The 22,874-nt window shown below is 44.6% G+C and overlaps 1 protein-coding gene across 1 annotated transcript in view; it reads left to right on the forward strand.

The window, feature by feature from the left end:
- The window catches only part of LOC116696194 (myomegalin-like), a 107,462-nt gene that overhangs the window by 12,058 nt on the left and 72,530 nt on the right, over window positions 1–22,874 (forward strand). Inside the window, 3 exon segments of the mRNA XM_032527005.1 lie at window positions 227–421; window positions 1,314–1,568; window positions 2,724–2,892. Of these exon segments, the coding sequence (XP_032382896.1) occupies window positions 227–421; window positions 1,314–1,568; window positions 2,724–2,892 (619 nt within the window).

Raw genomic sequence — 22,874 nt, forward strand, 5'->3', positions numbered from 1 at the left:
AGGCCTATAGCGGCGTAACTAAGGGATGGTTCAGGACTCACCTGACTCACCGCTTTATCAAAGACGAAAGTCTGACGGTGTCTGCCTCCTACCGGTAACCCTGCAAACAACATATTGCAGCCCTATACGAGTTACTAAGATAGTTTCATCAGCGCTGTTTTGAGTCGACGTATCTGAAGATCTCCTCACTGAGGACTCATGTCTCCTGGTCTTCTCTCGTCTGTAGGACCTGCGCTGCTCCCTGCTGGCTCCCATCCAATCAGCTCCCAACGACGTTCTGGAGGAGCTGAAGGTCCGCCTCCAGCTCAAGGACCGCCTCTTCCAGGAAGTACTGGCCGACCGCACCCAGCAGGCCCAGCAGCACCACAAGCAGGTCCAGGATCTGCTAAGAACCATCAGCTCCAGGGACCAGTACATCCAGGTAGACAAGAACTTACGTAAAATAAAAGAAATCCCAGGAAAAGTAGCTTCTTTTTAACCCTTGTGTTGTCTTCCCGTCAACCATTATCGCTTTTTCCGACATTTTTCTCACTTTTTCAGTGTCGTTGGTGCTTTATTGATGTTTTTTCCAAAGTTATTTGATATTTCCAATGTTGACATTTTCAGCCCTTCATTTTTTGTGATGAAAAAACTAAAAACGGGTCAAATTTGACCTGAGGAAAACATGAGAGTTAAGACATTAAATCAACACCAAAGATGCTTTTGTACCTTAAACTGATATTTCCAAAATAGTTTCAGTGCTTCATCAACTCATAACAGGGGGAACGGTGCTTCTGCATTGAGGAGCCCCTGACTGCAGACCCGCAGACCTCAATGTGGGCGGAGTTAACCCCCGCCCCCTCGACGTTTAACCCCGCCCACTCTCCAACGGCCTACTACCCAACTCATTTAATACGGTGTCCAAAGAGGGACAAGAAACGTTAATGTCGAAATGCAGCAATTTAAACATAATGAACTTAATCTTTTGGTGTTACTAATTATGAAATACAATATTGACACACTTCACAAAACATTAAATTACCTTAATAATGCATTAAATGATGAAAAAAGTCATATATTTTAAAGTGTATTTATCATAATCAAATGTAACCTGATACTTTCTTAATGCGGCTCTCTACCAGCTATAACCAGTCTATGCAAGTCGGATCTGTAGTTCCAATGAGACATAATGGGACAATTCTGCTTCCAACCTGTAGGGGGACCAAAGAGGAAAAGTGCTTTGGTGTTGCTTTAATGCTGTAATAATTAACCAACTAACTAACTAATATATAAAGTTGTTAATGGGTGATGAATGACACGGCTCCACCCTGCAGGAGTGTGCGGGGCGGCTCAGCGAGGTGATGGGCGAGCAGACCGGGAGGCTCCAGGAGCTCCGCAGACAGCTGAGCTTCGGGTCCGGGTCCGGGTCCGGGTCTGGACCGGACGCGGTCCTGGAGCTGCAGGCCGTGCAGGACGAGCTGCGTCTGGCTCTCAGGAGGGAGGCGGAGAGCCGGGAGCTGAGCAGGAGTCAGGCCGCCAGGGTGGACGCCCTCTCCACCACGCTGCACGTGAAGGACCAGATCATCCGGGTCAGTGAGAGAGAGAGAGAGAGAGAGAGAGAGAGGGACTGAGGAGGGGGAGGGGAGAGAGAGATAGACGAGAGACGAGACCGCGAGAGAGACGATTGAGAGAGAGAGGATAGAGAGGCGGAGAGAGAGAGAGACGAGAAGAGAGCGCGGAGGAGCGGGAGGGAGGAAGCAGGGAGAGGGATGCGAAATTGAGGAGAGAGAGAAGGGAGGCGAGCAGAGAGGAGAGAGGAGAGGGAAGAGGAGACGAGAGAGAGAGGAAGGCAGAGAGGGGAGAGAGGGAGGAAGGAATGGACGAGAGGGAGGGGAGAGAGGAAGGGAGGGAGAGAGAGAGAGGAGACGGGCTGGAGGAGAAGAGAGAGGAGGAGATGGAGAGAGACGAGTAGAGGAGAGAGAGAGAGGGAATGAGAGAGGAGAGGGCGGGAGAGAGAGAGGGGAGAGGGAGGAGACGGGTGTATGAGAGACAGCGATGGCACAGAGGGAGGAGGCAGAGGAGGTGAGAGAGGAGAGGCGAGGCGGAGGGGAGAGAGCGAGACGGTGAGAGAGAGAGTAGGGAGGGGGAGCGAGCAGGGAGAGGAGAAGAGAGGGAGAGAGGAGGAGAGATCAGACAGAGAGAGAGAGACAGAGGCAAGAGAGAAGAGAGAGACAGAGAGAGAGAGATAGAGAGAGAGAGAGAGAGACGAGAGAGAGAGAGAGAGAGCAGAGGCAGAGAGAGAGAGAGAGAGAGAGAGAGAGAGACAGAGGACCAAGAGAGAGAGAGAGAAGAGAGAGAGAAGCTTTCTATGTTTCATCCAGAATCCAGGCTTAAAAAATAACTATTTATTTACGCATTCAAATTACATGGTGTTTGTGTTGTCTTGTGGTGGTGTGTGTGCGGTGTGGGTGTGTAAGGTCTGTGGGTGTTTGTGCGCGATGGGGTGTGTGGTTGTGTGTGTGATCTGTGTGTCTGAGCGCGTGTTGTGTGTGTGTGCGTGCGTGTATGTGTGGTTCTGGGTGCGTGGTGATGCGGGCGTTGTGCGTGTGTGTGGTGCGTGTCGTGTCTGATGGTGGTGTGCGTGCGTGTGTGTGCGTGCGTGTGTGTCTGCATGCGTGCTTGTGCGTGCGTGTGCGTGTGTGTCTGCATGCGTGCGTGTGCGTGCTTGTGCGTGCGTCCTCCAGGACTTCCAGAGGCAGATGGTGGAGCCCTCCGGTCTCCCGCTGGTTGAGCAGTTGACCCGGGAGGTTCAGGAGCTGAGGGAGACCCTGATCCAGCAGCAGGACGGTCCCCCCGCCAGAGGCCCCGTCCCGGGCCTGGCCCGGCCTAACGGCACGCAGCCTGGGTTTGGAGGTGGGCATCAGAGAAGCATGGGACAGTATCTGTAACAGCACCAGGGAGCTGGGACTGTGGTGTGGGGCATGTGCCGCTGCTAATTTAACAGAACTAACTCACGGGACCTTCTGGGTGGACCACTAAGACTACTTCTACATTACTATGTCTGGATTCACCCTGCAGAGACCTGAGGACCAGGTAACCATAGTCCTCAGATTGGACAGATAGTCTAGCTAGTGGTCTGGATTTACCCTGCAGAGATCTGAGGACCAGGTAACCATAGTCCTCAGTGGACAGATAGTCTAGCTAGCTGTCTGGATTACCCTGCAGAGACCTGAGGACCAGGTAAACATAGGCCTCAGATTGGACACAGTAGTCTAGCTAGTGGTCTGGATTTACCTGCAGAGATCTGAGGACCAGGTAAACCATAGTCCTCAGATTGGACAGATAGTCTAGCTAGCTGTCTGGATTTACCCTGCAGAGACCGAGGACAGGTAACATAGTCCTCAGATTGGACAGATAGTCGCAGTGGTCTGGATTTACCCTGCAGAGATCTGAGGACCAGGTAACCATAGTCCTCAGATTGGACAGATAGTCTGCTAGCTGTCTGGATTTACCTGCAGAGATCTGAGGACCAGGTAACCAGAGCCTCAGATTGGACAGATGGCTAGCTAGCTGTCTGGATTCACCCTGCAGAGACCTGAGGACCAGGTAACCATAGTCCTCAGATTGGACAGATAGTTAGTAGCTGTCTGGATTCACCCTGCAGAGTCTGAGGACCAGGTAACCATAGTCCTCAGATGGACAGATAGTCTAGCAGCTGTCTGGATTTACCTGCAGAGAATGAGGACCAGGTAACCAGGTCCTCAGATTGGACAGATAGTCTAGCTAGCTGTCTGGATTTACCCTGCAGAGACCTGAGGACCAGGAACCATAGTCCTCATGTGGACAGATAGTCTAGCTAGCTGTCTGGATTCACTGCAGAGATCTGAGGACCAGGTAACCATAGTCCCAGATGGACAGATAGTCTAGCTAGCGGTCTGGATTTACCCTGCAGAGACTGAGGACCAGGTAACCATAGTCCTCAGATTGGACAGATAGTCTAGCTAGCTGTCTGGATTTACCCTGCAGAGACCGAGGACACAGGTAACCATAGTCCTCAGATTGGACAGATAGCTAGCTAGCTGTCTGGATTTACCTGCAGAGACCCGAGGACAGGTAACCATAGTCCTCAGATTGGACAGATAGTTAGCTAGCGTGTCTGGATTTACCCTGCAGAGATTGAGGACCAGGTAACCATAGTCCTCAGATTGGACAGATAGTCTAGTAGGGGTCTGGATTTACCTGCAGAGACTGAGGACCAGGTAACCATAGTCCTCAGATGGACAGATGTCTAGCTAGCTGTCTGGATTCACCTGCAGAGACCTGAGGACCAGGTAACCATAGTCCTCGATATGGACAGATAGTCTAGCTAGCTGTCTGGATTCACCCTGCAGAGATCTGAGGACCAGGTAACCATAGTCCTCAGATTGGACAGATAGTCTAGCTAGGGGTCTGGATTTACCCTGCAGAGATCTGAGGACATTTCCCCCATGTTTGTGGTGTCAGTTCAGCATCTTTCTGACTTTCTGACGGTAAAAGATGGTAATTTTCGAGCTTTTTGTACAAAAACAAAGGCTTGACGGTGGAGAAAACACTTAATATAATTGATAAAATGATGAATACTTGATAAATACTCATAGTTTTTAATTGAAAAAAACAAAAGTGTCCTGATATTCATCAAAATGCAAATCAACTCAAACCTATTACACCATCTTAAAGTACTTAATTTTTGAAAATATCTTACATTAGTTTTGTTTTAATGATTCCTTTTGTACATATAAGATGTTTTTTTCCTAATCATTTTGGGTTTTTGTCCCGAACGATGTTTCATTTCATTTGTTTTATAAGTTTTTCAATGCAGTCAAATGTTAAAAACTGATTTCTCTTAAACATATGTTGTATTTTTCCTCATTCCCTCGGTTAAATGGGTTTATATCTGTTTTCTATGTGTATGCCAGGGATAATAACTCCCCTTCTGTGTGTCTTTGCGTGTGCCTCGGCGTGTTCAGCAGCTTGGATTTTGGGGTTTTCTGAATGCTCTAAACCGCACGACAATCTCAACTAACTCGCATCGGGATTTTCTCAACAATTTGAAAATATCAGCGCATTGCCTTCATGTGATTGCGATCCTATATTCTGAGTTTACAGCTGTCTTTTGGAGAAAAATGTCGAGATTCTGCTTTTGTGATTTCATGACTCAAATGTGCAATTCAACAACCATCGCCTCCACCACTGTGGTTCGTTATTATATAAATATTATATAAAATATTATTGTCACACTGGAGCACAGTAAGTATGAATGTTTCTTCCCTCTCTCAATTTATATCCACATAAAGCTGAAAGAAACTGAAAGATGTAAAGTCTGATTCGCAGATTCCATAAAAGCTTTAGCAGCATTTGGTTATTATTATATTTATTAATATATTTATTATTATTATTGCAGGTTTCATTTATACATTTTAAAACCCCGAACATGTAATCGAGCAGTTAATTAATTAATGATTAATAAACGAGCAGTGAATTGCATCATGCATTTTGTGATTTTAGGTCTTTCCATAAGGAGCAGGTCTAGACCGGACTCTGGGATGTTATTTATCTCCCAGAGGTGGTTCGGGCAATATGGTGAGGAGGCCTCCGGGGGGGGTCCTAGGAGGTGTTCCAGCAGTCCAGCGGGGAGGAGACTCGGGAAGACCCAGGACGAGGTGGAGGAAGACATCCAGCTGGGAGGAGCCTCGGGGAAGACAGGGACAGGTGGAGGAACCATCCCGATGGGAGGAGCATCGGGGAAGACCAGGACTAGGGGAGGGACATCAAGCTGGAGGACGGCTCGGGAATGACCCCAGGACTAGGTGGAGGGACATCAAGCGGGGAGGATGGTATGGAATGGATGGACGCCTTCCAATGGCACTCTTTGCATTAGACTGGCCCTTTATCTTATTTTAAAATGGATCTTTTTTTTTGTATATTTATTTATTTCCATTGCTTGGGGGGGGGGAAGGCCAGGATGTATTTACATAATTTAATGCATTACAAAGTCTTGTAGGATGTAATACAGTGGAGGACAACACTGTACAAAGTAAATAGATAAAAATACATAACATAACGTAGCCTTCACAGTACTAACAGAGTAAAGTAAAGAAAAATAACAACACGAGCATGATAAGGCAGCCGTTTACAGGCTATTCATGTATCTCATTTTTTAATAATTTGAAGCATATCACTAGATTGAAAAGTTTTTTGAATTGTTGAATCAGCTAGTACCTAAAGCGTGTTTGAAAGGATGGGTACTCATTCCTTTCCAAACCATTATTGATGGTTGATTTTTAAAACGCATGAATGAATATGATATTAGCCATAGTATATACGTTGACAGAGCAGATCTTCGTTTATGAGAGGTTATCTTGTTATTAGAAGTGTTAGGCTCAATGGTGTGATATTTAAAATTTAATATGCCATGGCCAATTCTGCAGATTTTTCCAAAATGGTGTGTATTGTACACAAAATTAAAGATGTTCATTTCTTGGTCAGTTCATTCAGAGTTCTTTATTGTCCCTCGAGGGGAGATTTGATTTGCAGTTGGGGAACAAAAACACAAATACAACAACACAAAAAAAAACAACACATGACAAAACATCCGAGAAGCACACAACCAAAACAGATTGATTGGAACAATTTCACCATGAAAAAGTGGACAGTGGTCCAAGATAAAATCCCATGAGATTGTCTGTGAGAGGGATTCCTAAGGATGAGTGAAGGACCAAGAGACACCAATACATATTATTAGTATATATATAGATATATATATAATATATCATTATTATATATATATATATTTATATCGATATTAGAATATATTATAACAAGCTGTATGGAAGGAGGCGGATGGACATGTGGAGGCTTGTCAGCTTGATCTAGTTCACCTAGGCCATCAGGCTATAAACATTTCGGTCCTGACTGTTCCACTCTGCATTGCTTTTTTTTTGGTTTACATCTTTAAACACCCCACGAGCACACATGACAGTCAATGATGCACTGCCCTCATTGCCTGATTAAACACCCATGTTCAACTGAGACAGGCTAATGAACCCAGCCGGTTGCAGACATGTCTGTTAATACTTATATAACAATACGGCAATTTAATCACTACTGTACTCAATCCAGAAGTGTGCATATCAAATTGGCCTTTTCTTTATTGTTCCAGGGACTTGAAAGTATTCCAATCATAATATTGTAAATATTAGGCTAATAAAAAAGGTACTTTTAGCAATTAAAACAAGGGTCCAGTTTCATGTGTGCCAACGGTGAGGCGTGTACGAGCTCTTGGCAGTGGAGAGGCTACCGGCAGAGGAGGCGACACCACAATCAAGCTCCTCTTTCTGCCCCCGGAACAAGGAAGCTGTCCGGTGGCTGTAGCTTGGAAGCCGGATGCAGCATGCAGCGCAGCATGCAACATTGTAACAGTAACATTGCAGCATGCAACTATGTAACATGCAGCATGCACCAGTACATGCAAACATGTAACATGCAGCATGCCAAACAGAACATGCAACATGTAACATGCAACATGTAGCATGTAAAATGCAACATGTAACAGTGCAGCATTCCACATGTAACATGCAGCATGCAACATGTAACATGCAACATGGAACATGCAGCATGCAAAATGTAACATGCAGCATGCAACATGAACATTAACATGCCAGCATGCAACATGCCGATGCAAACGTAACATGCAGAATTGCGCATGAAAACGAGTAACATGCAACATGCAACATATGTAAGATGCAACATGCAACATGTAAACATGAACAGTGCAACATGCGCTAACTACAAGCACTACTACTACAAACATACGCACTGGTTGCATCACCAGGCATCTGCGTGCAAACCCCCCCAACCACACGAAACAAGACACACACAGCACACACAACCAACACACACAACACAAACAACACGAGGACAGAACACAACACACAAACACACACAGACACAAGACAGACACACCCACACAGCCAGAGGGGCTTTTCGCAGATCTGTTGCTGGTTTTGCATCAGCTCTTCTCACGCTCAAACTGTGGCCCTCTCTCTGTAGTTGAGCGATCGAGGAGATCGGCCAGCAGGTCCTCTCGCCGATCAGGTGTGAACTCTCCCTCAGGTCACTTGGTGTGAGCGTCGCATCGCTGTCCTTCAGCTCCAACCGTACCTGTTCTTCAAGGAACCTGAGATAGAAATTTCCATTCACGGGTTCGTCTCTCTGGAGGTGAAATTCCATTTTCCAGTGTTTTTTTCTCCTGTTCGAATGGTCACCTTCGGATTGTCACAACCTGACTCTCTGATACAAACTGATGTCTGAGTGATTTGTGTCAGAAAGAAAGTAAAGTTGGGTATAGTATTCAATGTGTGTGTGGTTAGGACACAAAACAACATGTATTATTATGTTTTCAATCCAAATGGTTATGGATTCTATTCAATTCTAGCTGTTGTTCTATTTTGCTATGGGACACCAGTGTGTTATGTTGAACATACAGTATGAATGTGAAGACCTTGGATGAGCAGCCAGACGCTTCTAAATACTGGGTGAAACCTTTTAATTATCTCAACACACTGGCTGTGAGCTCCAGGTAATGCAGCAGCGGGACGGACCGCAGTCAGTTGGTTGTAACACGGTGCCTTTTACATTAAAATGTATTTATTTATAAGCGGGCTGGGGCGGTTGTTTGAGTAGAAAAGCAGAAATAAGGAATTATTTAGACCTAAAATGAAAGGAATCGTGGTTGGAGCGATATTCAACAATTCACATAACACTAAAAATGAATAAGATGCCAAAAAGAAGGAAAATAGAGATTTGTACTTGCAAAGAGTGCCTGTGTGGAATCAATCATGTATTTGGGAAACCAATTGGGTAGTTAAGAAGAAGTTGATATAGGATAAGGGTCCTCATGGACCCGGAGGATAAAATTGGAGATATACACTACATCCTAAAGGATTTTAGGAAAACTGGCATTCTCATTAATACAATTACTCTAATCAACAAATCACGTGCAGTTTGCGTCAAGCATTTAAGGTTGTGGTCTGGTCAGTACCATCCCTGAACTCCAAAACTGATGAATGTCGAATGGAAGGAAGAAAGGTGATTTAAGAAATTTGAGCAGTGGAATGGTTGTTGGTGCCAGACGGGCCGGTCTGAGTGTTTCACAATCTGCCAGTTACTGGGATTTCACGCAAAACATTTCTAGGGTTTACAAAGAATGGGTTGTGAAACCGTGTGAAAAGGGAACAACATCCATACGCAGCAGAGGCCTTGTGGATGCTAGAGGTCAGAGGAGAATGGGCCGACTGATTCAAGCTGATAGAAGAGAACTTTGACTGAATAACCACCGGTTACGCCGAGGTGCAGCAAAGCATTGTGAAGCCACAACACCACAACCTGAGGGGTGGTAAACAGAGAAGGACCCCACCGGGTAACCACTCATCTCGCACTACCAAATAGGAAAAAGAGGCTACCAATTGCAAGAGCGGCACCAAATTGGACCGTGCAGACTGGGAAAAACTGTTGCAGGGTCTGCTGAAGTCTGGTTCTGTTGAGACCTTCAGTTCTGAGTCAGAATTTGGAGTAAACAGAATGAGACATGTTCCATCAGCCTGTTACCACTGTGCAGGCTGGTGTGGTGGGTAATGGTGTGTGCGGGATATGTTTTTTTGGCATACAACCTTTCGGGCCACCATGTAACCCATACTCTGATGGCTACTTCCAGCAGGATAAAGACACCATGTCAAAAGCTCACATCATTTCAAAAATTGGTTTCGTGCAGATGCGATGAGTTCACTGGACATAAAATGCCCCCCCCAGGCACCAGAGATCTCAACCCCAATAGAGCATCTTTGGGTGTGGTGGACCGGGTGCTTCGTGACAGGGATGTTCATCCCAACATCTCATCAACTGCAAGATGCTATCCTATCACAATCTGGCGCCCACATTCTAAAGAATGCTTTCAGCACTTGTGAATCAAGCCACGAAGAATTAAGCAGTTCTGAAGGCAAAACACAGGTATTAGTACGGTGTTCCTGATAATTCCGAGGGAGGTATAATTAACCTAAGGATGTGCACCCAGAAATAAAAGCAGTGATGTCTTTCGCCACAAGGTGTCCATTAGCAGTTTTCCTTCTAACGAACATAAACACTCAGCATGTGGGCAATATTAGTAGCAGGTTAGGGATGAATCAGCTATTCTAATGTACAGTGCCCAAAGAGAAAATGGGAAAGAGAGTCCGAACCCTTGCGTGGGGTGGAATTGGAAAACTATCCCATTTTGGCAGCCAATGGATCCAATTTCAAGTTATACAACATTGCATATAAGACGGCACCCAAAGTTATTTTCATTTTATTAACAATAAACTAAACTGCATTACAATTCAAAAGAAAAGAATCTTTACTATAGGTGATAATATTTGATTGGAGTATGGTAATTCATGCATTCTCGCCCTTTTCATGGAAACCCCTGTAATAATGCAACATAATACTAAACTATGATTATATAGTAAAATACTTCAGGTATTACTCCGCCTGTTGTACTCAGGTCAAATTGACCCAAATTTATTAAGTTTCTCTATAAATTGGAGGTTCTTTCAACAAAACTGTAAAAACAAAATAATGTGGGCGGTTCATCAACCTCTTCCAACTAATACATGAATCAGATCCATACTTGCTTGAATTTTTGTGTTCTATTGAACTTTATAGCATGTAAAGAAAAATTGATAATAGAACGATGAAAAACATGGAAAAACACTGACAAAAACGTGTCAAGAACTTGGAAAAAACAGTTACAAAAACGTCAGAAAAAAGTCATAAAAACTCATAAATGACCATAAACTTGGAAAAAAAAAAAAAAAAAAGTGACAAGACGCAACGTAAAATCCTCCAAAGTGAGGATCGGAAAGTGGGTAAGCTAAAAAAAAAAAATATGACAAAAACTTAAAAACAATTGGTCAAAATATGACCCAAAAACGTTGGAACAAAAAAAAAAAAACAACAGCACATTAAAACCATTTCCAGAGGATCCAGAGAAACACCTGTAATTATAAATAGGATAATATATAAAACTATACACAGAACAAATATGGACACGCTGCCAACATTTTAGAAATGTGTTTTTTTTTTAATGCTTAAACCCTCAAAACCCAAAACGGGGCGCTGAGAATCACTGAAAAATGTCAACATTAAAAATATCAAAAATCGTGGGAAAAATAAAAAAACATCAAGAAAAGCACCCAAAAATTGTGTATCTGGAAATCCTGCAACGTCTTGTAAGGTTTTTAAAACAGCTTATCACAACCTTCTGAACAGTGCAATAGATAAATGTAATTACATACATCGGGGATGACGATATCGAAATCAGAATCAGAACAGAATCGCTTGTATTCGCCAGGTAGAGGGACACATACGAGGAATTTGTCTTTGGAGCAGTGCTCACACTGGGCTTACACATACATATCAATCCCCAAACAGAAATATACACCTACTAATATAAACAATATATACATCTCTAAACAGGAAACATATTATCGAGGCATCGATGTGGAATGAAGAGGTAGAGATCAATACAATTATTTAAATGTGGTTAGGGCAAGGGTACTGGCGTTAAAATAGGTATTTATGTTATGTTATTTCAATAGGCCAGTATGAACAGTATGAACATATGAACAGACGAGAAAATGAGGAAGAAGATGATAAATAATGAATCGTGAGATGTGAGAGTGGGAATGATACAGTTGCTGTAGAGAAAGGTTAGTGTTATTGAACAGAACTGATACTGACACTGTGGGTAGGAGTCAGCTGTTAATCAGAGAGATGGCTTGTGGGTAGAAAACTGTTCGGCATCTGTTGGTTTGGCGAACAGTTGCTCTGGTAGCGACTACCAGAGGGCAGAAGCTGGAACAGGTTGTGTCCGGCGGGTGAGATGGGTCTGTAGTTGATGGTTCCTGCACGGTTTCCGGAATCTGGAGGTTGTCTAAGTCCATGGCCGGAGGCAGGTGTTGGCCCGATGATCCTTTCTGCGTTTCCTACTGTCCGTTGAGTCTGATACTGTCATTTTGTGGCAGATCAACCAGGACCGTGATGGACGTGCCGAGGACACGGACTGGATAGCTGTGTCGAGAGTGGACCAGCAGCTCCTTAGGCCGGTTGAGCTTCCTGAGCTGGCGCAGGGAAGTACAGGCTCTGCGTGGGCCTTTAATGGGAGTCTGGTTGGCTCCCACTTCAGGTCCTGGGTAGAGTGGATCCAGAAACCTGAAGGATTCCACAGCAGACACAGGGCTGTTGAGTATGGTGATGGGGGAAAGAGTGGGGGGTCTCTTCCTGAAGGTCACTTTCATTCCACAGTTTTTGAGCGTGTTTGGCTCAAGGTTGTTATGAAGCACCAAGAGCCAGCTGATACACCTCCCGTCTGGTAGGATGAACTCATCCACTGTCCCGGATAGAGGCCGATGACGGTTGTGTGCAGCCCTGCAAACTTCAGGGTTAACAGATGGGTCTCCTGAGGTGCAGTCATGGTGTAGAGGGAGAAAAGCCGTGGGGGAGCACACACCTGGGGGGCGCGGCTAATAGTCCGAGTGTTGGGATGTGATATTCACCAGCTCACTGCTGACTCCTGTCAGTCAGGAAGTTTGTGATCCACGACAGTGGGAGGGCTGGCACAGTGAGCTGGAGAGTTTGGTGCTGGGGATGTCCGGGATGATGGTGTTGAAACGCGAGATGAAGTCCACAAACAGGGGACCTTGCATAAGCCCCTGGGGAGTCGGGTGTTGCAGGATGTAATGCAGCCAGTTGATGATAATCCCACCGACCTTTTTGCCCTGTAGGCAAGGCGGGGGTCCAGCAAGGGGACTGTGATGTCTTCAGGTGGGCCAACCCAGTCTTTTCAAAGGACTTCATGACTACAGATGTCAGGGCGCAAGGCTGTAGTCATTTAGTCCAGAGAGGGAGGGTTGGTTTGGGGGACTGGGAGGACTTGGAGCGTTGGAAGCAGGAGGGGAAACTTCGGATAGCTCAGGAGCTGTTGAAGATATGAGTGAAAGATGGGGGCCCAGCTGGTTCTGCCACCAGAGTTTTCAGGCCGGATGGCGACACCACGTCTGGGCCAGGAGCATTCTGGTCTTCTGCCTAGGGAAGAGCTGGAGCCACATCCTCTTCAAAGAGAGTGGTGCCAGCAGGTGGGATAGAGAGGGAGGGGGTGACGATGAGGGTCTTGTGTGAGTTGGTGAGATGGTGTGGGGACGGGGTGTTGACTTGGGGACTTTCCAAAAAACTACAGAAAAGCTGTTGTTCAGCTCGTCAAAGCCAAGCCGTTGAGAACAGCAGTGGTTGGGGATGGTCTCTGTAGTTAGTGAAGGTCTGAAGCCTCTCACACTGACCGAGGATAGTGTTTGAAAATGCTTTCAGCATTATTAGAATAGCTCCTCTTAAGCTGCTCTGATCTTCTGTGGGCAGGTGTGGTCATGGCTCCGGTTCTACAGGACTCGTCCCCAATTCTGGAAGGCTCCTCTTTTGGATACAGGAGATGCCAGAGTCTGTGATGTGAACCAGGGTTTTTGGCTGTTGACTGTTAAAGAAGCGTTCTTGTCGGCACACATGTCCTCACAAAAACTGATGTAAGAGTGTCACAGTGTGTAAGAAGTTGGTCCCGAATCATGTGGCTGCAGTTGCAGCCTCAAAAACACTCCAATCAGTACAGTCAAAGCAGGGCCTGTAAAATCAGCTTTGAACTCGCCGGTCCATTTACCCTCACCCCATCTACACAACAGGTCCAACCGATCCAAGTCTCTGCTGTATGTGGGACAAGATGAACCAGACAGTGATAGACGGAGTCCCAAGGCTGGGGGCAGCCGTGGGACAGGGACGAGCGAAGGAGTCCTTTAATGTGTATAGCATGGTCCAGAATATTTGGTCCCTCGGTGGGAACCTTAATATGCTGTCGATACTTGGGAGTCGTGGCTGAGGTGGGGCTCTGTGAAGTCCCCAAGAACATATGAGACAGGGACGTCAGGATGATTTTTCTCCCAGTTTAGTAAGTTGGTCGGCCAGCAGGTTGCAGTAACGCCTCACTAACACAGGCCTGAGGGGGATGTACGACGGCGACCAGAATAAACCGAGGGAGAACTCCCGGGTGAGTAAAATGGTTTGCAGTTTATGAATAGTGATCTAAGTGGGGGCGCATGAATTGTCCAGCACTGTGGCTCTGTACACCCAACCTTTAGCTTAATGTCACAGTAAAAAAACTGAAGGGTTAAGTTAACTCCTATAGAGTTTGAAATGGACTCCGTTTCAGATAACATTTGGTCTCCCGCTCAAACATCAGTGTAAAATTAAATCTTTCGGTCAGTGTTACGTTTTTTAGAGTAATTCTATCATGTTATGTAAAAACTGAAATTGAAATGTGGAAATGTATTTAACACTGTCGTTTAATTGCACTGTGTTAACAGTAATATGATCACACTGTAGAGTTAAAGTTTTTATTACAATTTTACTCAATGCCTTTCACAAAATGACACTTGAGTGTAATATTATTAATTTATCAGTGATTTAAAAAAATATACAATCATAAGATGCATTGTACTGAATTATAGATCTATAACTAAAATCAAAATGAAAACACAGCACAACACAGGTCCAAAGCACTCACCATTATCTTTACAAAAAAAAAAGAAAGCATTCAAGTCAGTGAAAAAAAAAAAAAATTACTTGCAAACCCATTGCCTGGTCTCTGGACAGAAACATATCTTCATCATAAAATGTTTACCAGAGAAAGCAATATGGCACGAGAGGAGAGGTGGTCATTCCCTCCATAGGCATTTGTATGCAAAAGGCAGGTAAGCAGGTTGTCGACATGAAAAAAAAACATAATCCTGCTTTGATTGATCACTCATAAGGCATGGGAATTGTCTTGACCTCAGTACGCGACCGCCCGGAAGATTGAATCGGGAGGCGGAGGGAGAAGTTAAGTAAAGGACTTTAAGGGAACTCCCAACCATTTTAGCCCAGATGCTCTATAAAAAGAGCATGGCGTGTAGTGATAGCACATATCCTGCTGCTGCAGCCTGCCAAACATAGTGACAATGGTAGGTGGATGGAGCATGGGTGGGAGAGCAGGCGCCTGCGGCCGCGGGCCGGTCGGCCCGATTCCGCCACTCTAATGCAGAGATACGTGCGTAGCCAATGTTGTACTCCGACGGAAGCTGTGTTTATACAGAATGAGCTGATTATTCGCATTTACCCTCTGAGAAGTCAGGTCCAGGCTATTCAGGGTTAAGCCTATTTGGGTTTGTAAAGGGGAAACATGTCATTCTGGGATATTCTGAGCAAAAAAAGGTGATTTTTCTTAAAACGGGAACCCATGGCAAAGTTGGGGACAGAATAGGGAGACATTTCTCTCTGGATTGGACAGTTGGAGGATTGACTTCCCGGTTCCTGTGGCATGATTTGCGTGTGCTGTGTTCACTTGATGGTTTTGCGTGTTGCTCCAGGTTTCCTGTGTTAAACCGCGCTGCATCGACTTAGTTTCTCTACATTCATGAGACTCCTAGTTGAACATGTAATTCAGTGGATTTCCTTCTATCATTACTGTCTACTCCGTACTTCCAGATAATGGCATCGTTCTTCTCGTGGCGCTGCTGTCGCTCTTTCCTCTGTCGTCAACACCGCCGTGCTGTCAGCGCGCGGGCTACGGTGATCAGGGTCCGCCGCGACTGCTCCTGTCCTTCAGGGAAACGGCACCGATCACCGGCAGCACGCTGGACGTGCGGACAGCTGCCCCCCCGGCACCTTCAAACAATTCAAATTTATTGAAGGAACATTCCTCCATCTTTCTACACTGCACTGACCTCATCGGACAAGGGCCAGAATTGGACGGGATACAGCCCTGGGTAATCCAGGTTAATGATAAAAATACAAGAACATGAAAACAAGTTCCAGAAAAAATGTAGATGAAAATTAAAATCTTTACATTAGTTGGTAAAGATTGAAGGCTCTCTTCATTTGATCTGGAACCTTTTTTTCGCCATTAATTGACCATGAATGGCAGCATGGCAAGGTATCTTTCGGCTTGTATGTAGTAAATTCATAGCTGCTTACATGGGTATAAATAAACTAGCCAATTGCTGCCTTCAAATGCAAAGTTTATTTTTATTTATTTTAAAGCTTTCAAGAAGTTTTTATATTTTAACCAGGACATGACTGAGGCCCCAGTTGAGTGCCCATGATGAAACCGACAGTGGGAATTTACGTCACCCAAACAGACGCCAGGCAATTGGGACTTTTCTGATGTTGGAATCATCATCGAGGGTCTGTGGAGGTTTCTTCAAGATCAGGATAACCGTGTGGGCCCTTACAACAGCCTGCTGTTTGGACTTTGTTACTCTTTGAACACAAGGTACTCGTCACAGTTCCGCTACACTTTCGAAGGGATTCAGAATGGTAATGGAGGTGGATGGGACTTAATCTCTCAAGGAATAACCCAAAGCTTAAAGCAGACCTGGTACAGTAAGGACGAGCGCACTGTGTGGGGCACGTGGAGGCCAAAGTGTTCATTCTTTTTACGGCCATGTGGACGGGCCAGTTATTTCCCCTCTACAAAAGATCTCTGATTGGCCAGCATTCTGCAGTCTTAGTTTCTATCTGCTTTACAGGTGAAAGGGATTTGAGAACTGTACACAGGGGGGGGGTATGACTAATGCCATCCAGGGCCGGTGTGAACACCAGATCTTTAGTGTAATTCAGTTGCAGTAAATCGTGTTTAATACCTTCTAAGAATAAAACTCAGACAGGATCATTTTTTCTTCTTGTGCAGCCCCTTATCTGGGGGACCAGAGATGGCCTTTACAGTTTACTGGGAATTAAAAAAAAAATTAGAGTATTTGGAAGTTCAACCACGTTAATTTCCTGCAAACAGTATTGTACTTAGATATTGACATCATGTCTTAATTATTTATTTACAATACATTTTTATTCCAAAGCTCGGATTAGAGCACGCGGGGCTAAAATGTTGGGAACGAAGGAAGTCGTTATCTTAACTTCCCTCCCGGGATTCATCTCTACCGGGCGTATCGCGTACGGAGAGTCACGGGGAAAACAAAGGTGAGGCAGGACTGTTGGTGTATGCGGTATGAGCAAGCATATTTTTTCAAAAAACAGTTAAATCGTTTAAAAATATTACCAAAACGCTTGCAAAAACGCATCAGATGCATATGGCATATAGTGGCGAAATTCAACAAATTTTTAGTCGATTTGACATTGGTCCAGGAAAACATCGGTGTTTTAAATAGGTAAAAAAGGAGGTTCTGGAATTGCTAGGCAATGCAAGTGCCCATCCAGAATTCAGGTTAGGAGGTTAATAATTGGGCTTAACATAATGGGTTTGTTTATCGACCAAACTGGTTATATGTGGGAGAGTTGAATCTGAAGGGCGCGTGTTTTATCAGATTGAGTCAGTTCTGAGAATGATTGAAAAACTGGTTGCTACTAACATGCCTTTAGTACATAACCATTTCAAGAACATTTCCATGCTATGAGGTGATCAAATCACTAAAACCTTGAATGTGAGTTAATCCAGCTTTTGACTCGCCGGTCATCCCCCACACTTCTCCCACAACAGGTCAACAGATCCAGTCTCTGAATGTACTGTGGGGAAAAGAGGAACCAGGAACAGTGATACGAGAGACCCAAGGCTGCACGTGCGGACAGAGCGAAAGGAGTCCTTTAATGTTGTTATAGCAGTGGTTCCAAGAAATTGGGGGTCCCTGGGGGAACTTAATGAGATGTCGTACTTTGGGAGTTCGGGGCTGAGAGTTTGCTCTGTTGAGTCCCAAGAACAATGAGCAGGGAGTCAGGAGATTTTTTTCTCCACGTTAGTAATCTGGTTCTTGGCCAGGTGCAGAGGAACGCCTCACTAACACGGCCGAGGGGGCGGTAGACGGCGACCAGAAGATCTAAACGAGGGAGAACTCCCGCGGTGAATAAAAAATGGTTCGGCAGTTCTATGTGAATCGGGACTCTAAGTGGGGGTCGGCATGAATTGTCAGCACTGATGACATCTGTACACCAAACCCTTCGACAGTAAAAACGGAAGTGTTAATTTAAACTCTATAGAGTTGAAATTGACTCCGTTTCAGATAAACATTGGTCCGCTCAAAATCCAGTGTAAAATTAACTCTTTGGTCCCGTGTTAGGTTTTTGAGAGGTAATTCTACTCCAATATTATGTAAAAAAATGAACAATGAACTGTGTAATGTATTTAACACTGTAGTTGGAATTGCCATCGTCTAAGAGTCAAGATGCTCACACTGTAGCGGTAATTTTTTATTACAATTTTTAATTACAATTTGGTGCCTTCAAAAATGGGACACTATTAGAGGTGTATATTACTTTTAATTTCTCAGTGATTTAAAACCCCCACATCTGGCGACCCGCACGGTGCCCGCCAGATAAGCACACCAGCTCCTAAGTTTTTTTTTGTTTTCAGTCTCGGCGGAAGGACAACACACGGGTAACATAGCCTCAGATGGACAGATTGTTAGCAGCTGTCGGAGTCACCCGGCAGAGACTGAGGGATCCAGGTTAACATGTAGATCCTCATATTGGACAGATAGTCTAGCTAGCTGTCTGATTCCCCCTGCAGAGTAGATGAGGAACTGCCTAGAGTAACCATCGTCCTCAGATTTGGACCGAGTTAGATTGCTAGGGGGTCATGGACTTGTCACGCCTGACCGACGATCTCGCGGCCCTCTTCCACCCACCCTGATTTGTGTCACGGTGTCAGTTCCGCCCTTTCGCCTTTCTCCAGGGGAAAGCTGGTCACATTTTCGGCAAATTTTTGTCCACACAGACAACAAAGTCAGCTTGCCAAGTGGCGACGAGAGTCCACCCCTTAAAGTGATTAATTGATAAAATGCTGACCATTCTCCTAGTGCTACACCAAATCCTCCTTATAGTTGTTGTGTAACTTTTCCGACACACACAACAAGAACATCATAGCGCGCCATAGATATTCATCCACTAGAATTGCAAATTCACCCTAAACCTTTACCCATCTTAAGTACTTAATTTTTTGACAAATCTTACATTAGTTGGTATTTTATGATTCCTTTGTGTCAGATATAAGAGTTTGTTTTTTCCTATCATTTTGGTGTTGGTTTTGTCACCGGATACGATGTTTCCATTCTTTGTTATATAAGATTTTTCACACAGCGCCAGTCTACAAATGGTTAAAAACTGAGTTCTCTTAAACATATGTTGTATTTTTTTCATCTCCGGTCGGTTAAATGGGTTATTATCTGTTTCATTGGTAGCCAGGGTAATAACTCACCCCTTCTGGTGTGGCTTTGGTGTGTGCCTCGGCGTTTCTAGCAGCGGATTTGTTTGGGGTTTTTCTGAATGCTCAAACCGCACGAATCTAACTAACTCCCGCATCGGGATTTTCTCAACAATTTGAAAAAAATCCGCGCATTGCTCTTTATGGATGCGATCCTATATTCTGAGTTTACAGCGTCTTCTGAGGGAGAAAATGTCGAGATTCTGCTTTTTGGATATTCTGACTCAAATGTGCAATACACACCATCGCCTCCACCGGGCATCGTGTTTATTATATAATAAGTATATATAAAATTATGTCAATGGAGCACCAGTAAGTATGAATGTTTCGTCCCTCTCTCAATTTATATCCACATAAAGCTGAAAGAACTGAAAAGATGTAAAGTCTGATTCGCAGATTCCATAAAAGCTTTAGCAGCATTGGTTATTATATATTATTAATATTTAATTATTATTATTGCAGGTTTCATTTACATTTTAAACCCGCAACATGTAAGAGCAGTTAAAATAATGATTAATAAACGAGCAGGAATTGCATCATGCATTTTGTGATTTGGTCTTTCATAAGGAGCAGGTCTAGACCGGACTCTGGGATAGTTATTTATCTCCCAGGTCTTTCCATAAAGAGAGGTCTAGACCAGGACCTGGGGATGTGATTTAGTCCCAGGTCTTTCCATAAAGAGCAGGTCTAGACAGGACTCTGGGATGTTATTTATCTCCCCGGTCTTTCCATATAGAAGACAGGTCTAGACGGACTCTGGGACGTTATTTATCTCCCAGGTCTTTCCATAAAGAGAGGTCTAGACCAGGACTCGGGATGATTATTTATCCCCAGGTCTTTCATAAAGAGCAGGTCTAGACCAGGACTTGGGATGGATTTATCTCCGGTCTTTCCATAAAGAGCAGGTCTAGCACGGACTCTGGGATGTATTTATCTCCCAGGTCTTTCCTAAAGAGCAGGTCTAGACCGGACCTCGGGACGTTATTATCCCCAGGTCTCCATAAAGAGCGGTCTAGACCGGACTCTGGGGTATTTATCTCCCAGGTCTTTCCATAAAGAGCAGGTCTAGACCGGACTCTGGGAGTTATTTATCTCCCAGGTTTCCTATAAGCAAGACGGTCTAGACCGGACTGATGTATTTATCTCCCAGGTCTTTCAAAAGAGCAGGTAGACCAGGACTCTGGGATGTATTTACTCCAGGTCTTCTCAAATACAAGAGCAAGGTCTAGACCAGACTATGGGATGTTATTTATCTCCCAGTCTGGTCTTTGCTAAAGAGCAGCGGCCGGACTCTGGATGTTATTATCTCCTAGGTCTTTCAAAAAAGAGCAGGTCTAGACCAGGACTTGGGATGTATTTATCTCCAGGTCTTTCATAAAGAGCAGGTCTAGACCAGGACTCTGGGATGTATTTTATCTCCCAGGTCTTTCCATAAAGAGCAGGTCTAGACCAGGACTCGGGATGTTATTTATCTCATAAACTCTCACTTGTCAAGTTTTTTTATTATTTCTTGAGACCCCCTAAAAGGGTCTAAAGTCACCATGGGAGGAGGTTTGGGACTCATATATATATATATACATATATAATATATATATAAATATATATCTATATATATACATAAATATATATAAATATTCATATATATAAATATACTATACTGTACAATACACCTGTCCCTGTCCTACGTCCATGAGGAAAGACCGAATCAAGAGTTGGCGGGGTTACGTTATTTCAAAAGTTTCTAAATTTTAAGCCCAACTCCCAATGTTATTAATCTCAAAATGAAATCTAGAAAATAAATAACATAAAATACAAAGCGATCTGTTTTTACGTCTAATTATTCATATGAATAACTTTCATTTGCCAATGGCCCCAAGATGTTTTATTGTTGCCTGCTCTATAGTGAAGTCCTTGCAGACTTTTGTCTACACATAGAAACCACAACAATCCAAAAAAAACACATTACTCAAGACACAATCCAAATTAACAACTATAGATTATAATAGGCTTTGATATACTTCACATCACACAATTAAATGCCATAGGCTTCATAAAATTAAGGTTTGGTCTAAAGGTGCGTATTTCACTCATTTAAGCCGGATATGCGTTGCCATGGGCATCCTTTTTGTTGACATGGATTTCTGAGGACTATGGGTACCTGGTCCTCAGGTCTCTGAGGGTGTCAATCCAGACTGCTAGCTAGACTATCTGTCCAATCTGAGGACTATGGTACCTGGTCCTCAGGTCTCTGCAGGGTAAATCCAGACGCTAGCTAGACTATCTGTCCAAATCTGAGGACTATGGTTACTGGTCCTCAGGTCTCTGGCAGGTAAATCCAGACGTAGCTAGACTATCTGTCCAATCTGAGGGACTAGGGTACTGGTCCTCAGGGCTTCTGCAGGGTAAACAGACAGCTAGCTAGACTATCTGTCCAATCTGAGGACTATGGTTACCTGGTCCTCAGATCTCTGCAGGGTAAATCCAGACAGCAGCTAGACTATCTGTCCATCTGAGGACTATGGGTACCTGGTCCTCAGGTCTGCAGGGTAAATCCAGGACTAGCTAGCTAGACTATCTGTCAATCTGAGGACTATGGTGTACCTGGTCCTCAGGTCTCGCAGGGTAAATCCAGACAGCTAGCTAGATATTGTCCAAATCTGAGGACTATGGTTACCTGGGTCCTCAGGTCTCTGCAGGGTAATCCAGACAGCTAGCTGACTATCTGTCCAATCTGAGGACTATGGTTACCGGTCCTCAGGTCTCTGCAGGGTAAATCCAGACAGCTAGCTAGACTATCTGTCCAATCTGAGGACATGGTTACCTGGTCCTCAGGCTCTGCAGGGGAAATCCAGACAGCTAGCTAGACTATCTGTCCAATATGAGGACTATGGTTACCGGCCTCAGGTCTCTGCAGGGTAAATCCAGACAGCTAGCTAGACTATCTGTCCAACTGAGGACTATGGTTACTGGTCCTCAGGTCTCTGCAGGGTAAATCCAGACAGCTAGCTAGACATCTGGTCCAATCTGAGGACTATGGGTACCTGGTCCTCAGGTCTCTGCAGGGTAAATCAGACAGCTAGCTAGACCTTGTCCAATCTGAGGACTATGGTTACCTGGTCCTCGTCTCTGCAGGGTAAATCAGACAGCTAGCTAGACTATCTGTCCAATTGAGGACTATGGTTACCTGGTCCTCAGGTCTGCAGGGTAAATCCAGACAGCTAGCTAGACTATCTGTCCAATGAGGGACTATGGTTACCTGGTCTCAGGTCTCTGCAGGGTAAATCCAGACAGCTAGCTAGACTATCTGTCCAATCTGAGGACTATGGTTACCTGGTCCTCAGGTCTCGCAGGGTAAATCCAGACCGCTAGCTAGATACTGTCCAATCTGAGGACTTGGTTACCTGGCCTCAGTTCTGCAGGGTAAATCCAGACAGCTAGCTAGACTATCTGTCCCAATCTGGGACTATGGTTACTGGTCCTCAGTTCTGCAGGGTAAATCCAGACTAGCTAGCTGACTATATGTCCAATCTGAGGACTA

This window comes from Etheostoma spectabile, chromosome 9 (genome assembly GCF_008692095.1).
Source record: "Etheostoma spectabile isolate EspeVRDwgs_2016 chromosome 9, UIUC_Espe_1.0, whole genome shotgun sequence".
Lineage (NCBI taxonomy): Eukaryota > Metazoa > Chordata > Actinopteri > Perciformes > Percidae > Etheostoma > Etheostoma spectabile.